Here is an 8,609-nt window from a genome sequence, read left to right as displayed (position 1 = left end):
TTTTTAACACTGCACATTTGTACATTTTAATGTGCGAGGCAATGTGGAACAACTTGCTTTAGGTCTCATGTGGCCACTCCAGGAACTCTGGGAATTTTTCACAGATGGAAGTTTGCCCATGGTGGCAATATCAAGACTGGTATGAAAAGGTGTCATACAGACAGTGGTTTTAAAAGACTACTAGCAACATCTTTATCTCATCTTTACCCTCGACCCATCAGGATGGTGTTCAAATGTGACACAATTTAACTTAAAACATAGAACTACTGATCTTATAGTTCAAACTGATATTAAAAGACTTTGTTTTGGATACTAAATTACTTTATTATGTGTAAACGTGTGTGGCAGTTCTCAACAAATTTCACAGGTGAAATTTTGAGACTCATGGAACCATTTTTTGGAGTTTGTGTGCAGACTCTCAGCTGTCTGATAGTATGCAGGAATATAACTGTTGGGGATATATATTAAATGAAATACCTTCATGTCAGATATTGATAACTTGCACAGTTAGAGGGGAAATCATTTAAACAGGCCAGATAAAACTGTGGTGGTGAACTTCTGTAGTAATCCTAATAAATGCATTTTTTATTGTGAGACATAAACTTACGCCTTAGTACCACAAAACCACAGCGTGAACAGTTCACTCCTGTGAACTGATTTTACCACGTTTCTTTCATTAATGCTGGTGCACTTTGATGAATAACGTGAACATCCTGCCTATCGTCCCTCACTCCCTCCTCTAAATAAAAAGAGGAGGGGTTGGGGGTTGCGGGGTGTGAAGGAGGGGGGCAGGGATCAACCCTGCAGACTCTTGAGACTGTGTACACCCAGACTCAGCAGCCAGTACTGGAGAGGAGAGCACCAGTAGAACTGCTGACTGGAGCCTCTGAGTCACACAACTGTAAGTTTTTTCATTAACTTTGGCCCCAGTGACAGAGAGGACTGCTGCTGTTGGAGATGACTGAACTGTCACTGTTGGAACAATATTCCTTTGCTTTAGGAAATGTTGTCTGTTCTGAGAGCCTGAGAGTTACTGAGGAGCTTTGATCTAAGAGGCGCAGATATCGGAGAATTCCCACTTCAGAGTTTGGTAAGTAAGAACTTTAACAAGAGCAACTGGAGAGCATTAACTGACTCATTTAGGGACTGTGTTAAATTAACTGTTTAATCCATAAAAAGGGGGAAACCTACAGCCTACCTAGTGTATTTAAGTCTTCTTTCACTCATCCGTTGTTAATTGAATAGTATAACAGTTGTAGTTTCCTTGTTCGGGGTAGGAATTCTAAAAACAGCCTTGTAATTTACCCCTGAATGTTTACTACAATGACGCACAAACATCCACGAGAAGTGAAACTAACCAAAAGGCATTTTTGAATCTAAGGGGACTTTGACATCCTTCTACATTAGATACAAAGGAAAGCTGAAATAAAAACACTCCGCCTTATTCTCTCTCTCTCTCTCAAAAAAAAAAAAAATGGAAATAAAAATGATCCTTTAGCCAAAGTTAAAGTTTCAACACCTTCAAATTCCTCAACTAATAGCTGACTATAAGACTACTATGACAATACTAAGAGGTTGTCTCCCAGTGGTTACCAAAATGTGGTGTAGTCACACTGATAGGGTGCAGAGCTTCTGAAGTTGGGGTGCCAGATGAAAAATATGAAGTAAAAATGATTTGAATTATTAATTAATTAAGGGGTTTTTTAGGGGGAATTTAAAAAACACAGACACACAATTTTTTTAAATTAATTTCTGATCAAAGAAAAACTTGAGGGGTGTGGAGTGCGAACTGTTTTCAGCTTCTGAATGCCAGAAAAAGTCTAAGAACTGTTGCTGTAGTTCAACGCCAGGCCTGTTCACAGTATTTCTAATCTGTGTTCCAGGAGCTCTAAAGAAGATCAGCTGCAGGCCGTTTGTTGGATAAAAGCCACAGTCAAAATCAAAGGATGAGGACTCATCTCCTCTGCTTGGAGTTACTCGCTTTGGCAGTCCACATACTTGTGGCCAGTGGACAGCTGGAGCCAAAGAAACAAGTTCCCCAGGAGCCTCTCACCGTTACCCAGAAACTAGGGCTCGTGGAACGAGATGTGCAGGGTGCGGTGCGGCCCAACAGCACCATGCCCCGCCGCCGCCTGCCACCCATGTGCACCGGACCCACAGAAATCCGAGACACTTTCAAGTACATCAACACAGTGGTGTCCTGCCTGGTTTTCGTTGTCGGTATTATTGGGAATTCCACTCTTCTGAGGATCATCTATAAGAATAAGTGTATGCATAACGGGCCAAATATACTGATCGGCAGCCTGGCACTTGGAGACCTGCTGCATATCATCATCGCCATTCCCATTAATGTTTATAAGGTGAGAAAAACTGCAGAATAGCATAGGAACAGTACTTAAGTCATAGAAAGCATGAGCTGCTTAACATTATTTTTACTTACAGTCCCTCCTTAAGACTGTAACTTTGTGAGGTCATGCACAAATATTTAGCTGCATCCCAGACAAGTACTCAAAAATTTCTATTAAACTCATGAGCACACATACACACACATGCTTGTAAAAGCAGGCTTCCACATAATTTTCAAAATGTTATTACCTTACTGGATTCTGAGCCCCTCCATATCCCCTTATGTCTCTGGTATGTTTTAATCTGTTGGGCTCCTTTTGTGTGAGTGAGTGAGAGAGAAAGAACCAAGAGCGTCTGTATATTTGGGTAAGGGGGCAAGCATGTTAAAACAGCTGGTCACAGCCGCATACCATAGCAAAGACAGGACAGACGGGGTGGTACGGAGAGAAACATGTCCACATCTGATTTTAATAGGTTTTCAATCACATTCCAGACACCCATCCAAAGACAGCATGAAAGGTTCCATATATTTCATGCTTAGCAGAGTTTTCTTCTTCTCTGAGAGTGTTCTCACTAGGTCACAATGCCTGGAGTTTAAACCGAGGCAAACAGGACTCATTGTGGTTTTAAGGAAAAGACCAAAATGTTAAACCTGGCAAGAAAAGTTCAGGTTCACACATGCCTGGCCTGCACTGGATGCCTGAGGCTGAGTAAAAATGGGGGATAGTAAATTTGCTTCTTTTCCTTCCATGGTTCAAGTCTGTCATCAACTCTTTCTCTATACAGCTCCTGGCAGAGGATTGGCCATTTGGGGTGACTCTGTGCAAGCTGGTGCCATTTGTGCAGAAATCCTCAGTGGGGATTACAGTGCTGAGTCTGTGTGCGTTGAGTATCGACAGGTAAGCATGAAGCCATGGCAAATGAACAACAATCTTTGCTTGTTTTTTTTTTTTTTCAATGCTGCAACTGCAATTAAAAAGCAGTGACTTTTTATCCTCACTTTTGCTCTTGTTCCCACTGGCTGCTGTCAACTTTGATGAATTAGTAAACTGACATTTTGTTAATGCCATTATTGAACGGTGAACAAAAAAAGGGCGCAAATAAACCAAAACAAACAAAAAAAAGTGTTATGAAAGACATCTTGGTGATAAATCCACAATTTTTCTTTTAAATTGCAAAAGCGAAAGAATTAAAACAGTAACTTATGTCACACTGTATCGTAGTCACCATGGCAATGGTTTCTTGACTGCTGTTTGGAAGCCTCAGGTTTAGCATTTTTGCCATTACAAGTAAGCAAGTTCATGTTAGCAAGCTGCAAACATATTTGTGTGTCATACAGATACAGACAGTGCTAAGCACAGACCTAATGGGTAGATCACTTAACTACACAGGAAGCCACTGTATTTCTGTTAAAAATGCCAACACTAAAAATGTGGTTGAGAGACCCAGTTTAGGGGTGGACCTACCTGAGGTAAGGCTAACAGGTAGCAAGTGGCTCTAGCTGCATGAGTCATGCACTTCTAATGCAAAACTTTAAGAATAAATACATTTTAAACAGATGAGTTATATATTTTCTTTTATATAATTGCTTTATTGTACATGTAGTCACCATGTAAATATACCAGTGATAGCCATCTTATGAGCTGCCTCTCAACAAAAATCCGACTAAGTACATTTCCCAAGCCATCAAACTCTTCCTTTAACTAACTGACTCCACATGTCACGCATCTTCCAGGTATCGTGCCGTGGCCTCATGGAGCCGTATCAAAGGGATCGGAGTTCCAAAATGGATGGCTATCGAGATAGCGCTCATCTGGATAATATCCATCATCCTGGCTGTGCCAGAGGCGATAGCCTTCGACATGATCACCATGAACTACAAAGGAGAACATTTGAGGATCTGCTTGCTGCACCCCGTGCAGAAAACCGAATTCATGAGGGTGAGCTGTAACACACCGACTTTTAAAGGCCTGTGGTTCGCTGTGCAGAAAAATAGTACGTGTTGACATAGCTGTATATCGTATAACACATACTTTAATGGACAGACAGACGCAGAGGTGAATGTGTACATGTGCGTGCATACGCTTATACGTACACTTAAAACCACAAGCACTCGTAATCATACTGTGACAGCTTCCCAGCTAGATCGGGGTTAGGAAGAGTTTACAGAAATGAAACACTGTCAAAAAGAAAAAAAGTCATGGATCATAAGAATTAGAACATCCCCCACTTGGGTGACAGAAAACACTACAGCGGTTGATTATGTGTAGCATAATAGCTAATGGATTAATATAATGTATTTGCCATTACATTCGTCTATCTTCATGTAAAAAGAATGATACATTTATTCCCACTGGGGCCTTATGATAAATTGATTTGTAAAAGCATGTCAACAGCAACTTGAAACACACCCTAGAGTCAACCAGGTCAGACCGTGGTTACACACCATTAAACTCCATTTGCTTCTGACATACTTCACCTTTAACTAAAGATTTCCAGCACAGATGTTTGTGCCTAATCCAGTGCAGTCCTGTTATGTTCTCTGTGCAGTTTTATAAATCAGCAAAGGACTGGTGGCTGTTCAGTGTGTATTTCTGCCTGCCGTTGGCCTGCACTGCCATTTTCTACACCCTGATGACCTGTGAGATGCTGAGGAAGAAGAATGGCGTGCAGATTGCGCTCAGCGACCATTTAAAACAGGTAAGACAGTGAAACTAACTTTATTAGGCCTGTTTGTTGTTGAGTGCTGACGACAGATTTAGTTGAGTTAAAGTAAAAATTTTCCCTAATGTAATAGGACGACAAACAGACAATACTATTAAAGTAATGTTCTGTACTGTTTTCAGCCTAATTTGCAACTCCCATTTCCTACTGAATTCAATTTGATTCCTGATAACAAATGTTTTACATTTTGAGGGGAAAACATGTTTCCAATGATGCCTAATTCCTTTAAGGCTTAAGTTTCACCACAGCTACTTCAGTGCCAAACTGTAATTTATGTGTTTTTGTGTGTGTTCAGCGGAGGGAGGTGGCGAAGACAGTGTTTTGTCTGGTTTTAGTCTTCGCTCTGTGCTGGCTGCCTCTCCACCTCAGCCGTATCCTGAAGCTCACCATCTATGACGAAAAAGATCCAAACCGTTGTGAATTGCTCAGGTATGGAGGGGAAGTCATGATAATTTAGTAGATAAAAAACTTGCCCCAAAGACAGTGTGAAGTGGAAGACTAATATGCCACTGTGACATATTTTAGTTTCTTTTTGGTGTTGGACTACATTGGCATCAACATGGCATCTGTCAACTCCTGTATCAACCCCATCGCCCTCTACATGGTCAGCAAGCGCTTCAAGAACTGCTTCAGGGTAAAGTGTAACTCACTCAAGAAAGGCTTTACTTTTGTGCGAATGTATTTTGTTTATTGGTGTTAAACTGCATCCACACATTGAGTCACATTGACTTCCGAAATGTGAAGTGACTAAAGGCAAAAAAGATTCTGGTACCTCAAAGTAGGCCGGTCCCAAAATAAAATATTCTCAACATAGAGACAAGCAACTGAAGCAACTACCAATGAGCATGCAGAGCCCCTTTTCCAATAGTACCTACTCAGATGGACTCAACTCGGATCACCTGGTTTTCCATTACAATCTAGTACCGTGGTCGTCATTATAGCAACGCGGTCGAGCCTCCCATAACATGAATGCTACAACAAAGGCGGACACCGAGGCAACAATATACCTGCTGCTCGATCTGTGGCTTTTCGTCAGACTCGTGGGAGTGGCTTTTTGTAACCAATTCCCTCGATGTCGGATATCAAAAATGGCAGTTTTGATTTTTGTGAACGAGACTCTCTCAGAACTCATCGAGTAACGCCACTGACCAGCCATTCGATGACATGCAGTCTGACGATGTCACATTTTAGTACCTGGTCAGATTGCTTTGAACGCCATCTGAGCAGGTACCATTTTAGTACCTGATACCAGGTACTATCACTTAATGGAAAACCCTGAAAAAACCCGATCTGAGTAGGTACTAATGGAAAAGGGGCTTAGCATACCAGTGATCACTACATCATAGCCGACCGACCATCAGCTCGAAAGCAATTCACAATGAACTAATTGACACAGGTTTTTGTCTTTACAACACAAAATTAAGCTATCCGCTAGTTTTGTTTTGTTTTTTTTTTTGTCTGTCCCATTTGGTTCTTTAGCCGTCAGAATTGTTGTCTGAAGACCAACAAGGATACCAAATGGATTTATTTTGCCAAATGGATCATCATGGCATTGCCGTATTGGTCCATTTGATCAACTTTTGTTGTTATTATTTATTTTATTTTCAGTAGTTACAGATGAGACAGACATGATTGGGGGATAGGAAAGGGAGAAAGAAAGAGAGGAAGGAAAAGAAAAACAGAAGGGAAGAGGGACAGTGAGAAAGGGCACTTACAAAGACAAAGAGAAAAAAATCTCCTGGATCACCTGTTGAGAGAAAAAGAATAGAAAACAAGCAAAAAAAAAACAAAGCAACATACTAAACACAACACCATCATGTTAATCTAGCTAAGTGTAAACAGCAATAAATACTAAATATTGAATGTTGTTGTGCAGCACAGACAGCGCACAATGTGCTTTGAAGTAGCAGCTAAGAAAGGTGTAGTTTATGTCTACGAACAGTGAACACCCGTGTGCACACCCGTGTGGATCAGCGCGCTTGTATACAGAAGGTTTCCCCATGTAACGGTCTGCTAGAGGGTGTGGAGGGCCATAGCCCCGTCCCCCAGGGCATGAAGCAGGCATGGAGGAGATCCAGGCTCCAGACATCCAGGGACCCCAGAGTGCGAGAGCCCAAGGAGTACCAAGGAGTACTAGCTATCCGCTAGTTAAGTGACGACATATCAACCCCTAGGCTGATTTATAGTCATTTTTGGCGTCTTCTTACTGCCATATGATGCTGTTTGTCTCAGCCCACCAGATGAAGTATGAACTTTAACTGAAAATAGTTTAATCCTCATTCCACATCTTTACTGTAGTATTTTATTTATTTTAGCTTAACCATAGCTCTAAGGCTAGCCACCAGATAGCACACTATTATATATCAACAAACCCAACTTCACTAACCCTCTGAATGATGTTCATGTTTATTTTTCTGCCTTTGTTTACTTCCAAAGTTATACAGGTGTACGTTTTAATTTTTTGTTTTTTTTAGAAAAATGTTATTTCATATTTAAGTGGAAACCTGCTCTGCCTAACCTTCCACTAACTTCTAACTTTGCTAAATCTTGTAAATCTTCTTTTTCATAGAAGCTTGGAAGTTAAACTTTATAGTAACACCTGGAGGGACAGCTACACTGATCATTTTATTGGAGATGAAAGAGCATTTAGTGCTTTTAACTCTCAGTGACGCCTCAGTGTTTGGTCCCAGAAATTTTTTTAACTTTTACTAACTTGGACTATTTCTAGACAAGACTTAAATTTCTGTGCCAAGCTAACTTGCTGCTGGCTTTAGCTCTACCATAAAGAAAGTAGTAGTGATACAACCAAAAGAGAATAAGCTTATTTCTTACAGTGATGAAATATTTCTAAGGCTGCAACAAAAAAAAGCTGTAAGAATCAGTCACTATTTCGTCAAAGTGTGAACAGTGTTCACACTCGTCCTCTTTTCTCGCAGCCTAAGCCTCACAGTTTCTTTTCTTCTTTAGTCCTGTCTGTGCTCCTGGTGCGTAACGACAGAGATGTTAATGGACGAAAAGCAGACGTGCATGAAGTATAAAGTCAGCGACCGAGGCTCCGAACAGAGCAACTCTCGCATGACCAACAAGTCCTCGACAGCCTGAGGAGAGGCCCAGAAGTGAGAAACAACCAAAAAACATCGAAGTATGCCTGAGTAAATGAGGACAAGGACCCATTTGTTTTTATCTACAGCATAATATGAAGTGTCCTTAAACTCTTAAGATCTATTACATACCGCCGGAAATCAGCTCTCACTGCAACTCAATCCAACCTGAAACTCTTAGCACTTATCATGGAGTGCCACACTCATTCTGTCCAAGAATGAAGTGTCAGCACACCTCCAAAGCTGCACTCTTGGATAGGAAGTATCAAATTTATACAGGCATGAATAACATTAAAAATGGAGAATTGAACAGGAGCAAAGTTCAACTATGCTGTGTAAAATTGGGGTTAAGGGTTGATAAGCTAAGACAGCTTGCCAGGCTTGCAGCCTGGATAGTGAATGTTACGTCAAAGTTCTGCATTGTAGTGTATTTGTTAC

At 40.9% G+C, this 8,609-nt stretch overlaps 1 protein-coding gene across 1 annotated transcript in view; it reads left to right on the top strand.

Moving 5' to 3' along the window:
* Positions 1-826: 826 nt before the first annotated feature.
* The window catches only part of LOC134616902 (endothelin receptor type B-like), an 8,114-nt gene continuing 331 nt past the window's right edge, over positions 827-8,609 (top strand). The window contains exons 1-8 of the mRNA XM_063461969.1: positions 827-1,090; positions 1,884-2,360; positions 3,133-3,245; positions 4,082-4,286; positions 4,897-5,046; positions 5,366-5,499; positions 5,596-5,704; positions 8,038-8,609. The exon at positions 8,038-8,609 is cut by the window's right edge and continues 331 nt beyond it. Coding sequence (XP_063318039.1) covers positions 1,947-2,360; positions 3,133-3,245; positions 4,082-4,286; positions 4,897-5,046; positions 5,366-5,499; positions 5,596-5,704; positions 8,038-8,172 — 1,260 coding nt within the window. The 5' untranslated portion in view covers positions 827-1,090; positions 1,884-1,946 and the 3' untranslated portion in view covers positions 8,173-8,609. The remainder of the gene's footprint in view (positions 1,091-1,883; positions 2,361-3,132; positions 3,246-4,081; positions 4,287-4,896; positions 5,047-5,365; positions 5,500-5,595; positions 5,705-8,037) is intronic.

The sequence above is a fragment of the Pelmatolapia mariae genome, linkage group LG18, assembly GCF_036321145.2.
Source record: "Pelmatolapia mariae isolate MD_Pm_ZW linkage group LG18, Pm_UMD_F_2, whole genome shotgun sequence".
Classification (NCBI taxonomy): Eukaryota; Metazoa; Chordata; class Actinopteri; order Cichliformes; family Cichlidae; genus Pelmatolapia; species Pelmatolapia mariae.
Note: the sequence above shows the minus strand (reverse complement) of the source record. Positions and strands in the feature narration are given on the sequence as shown.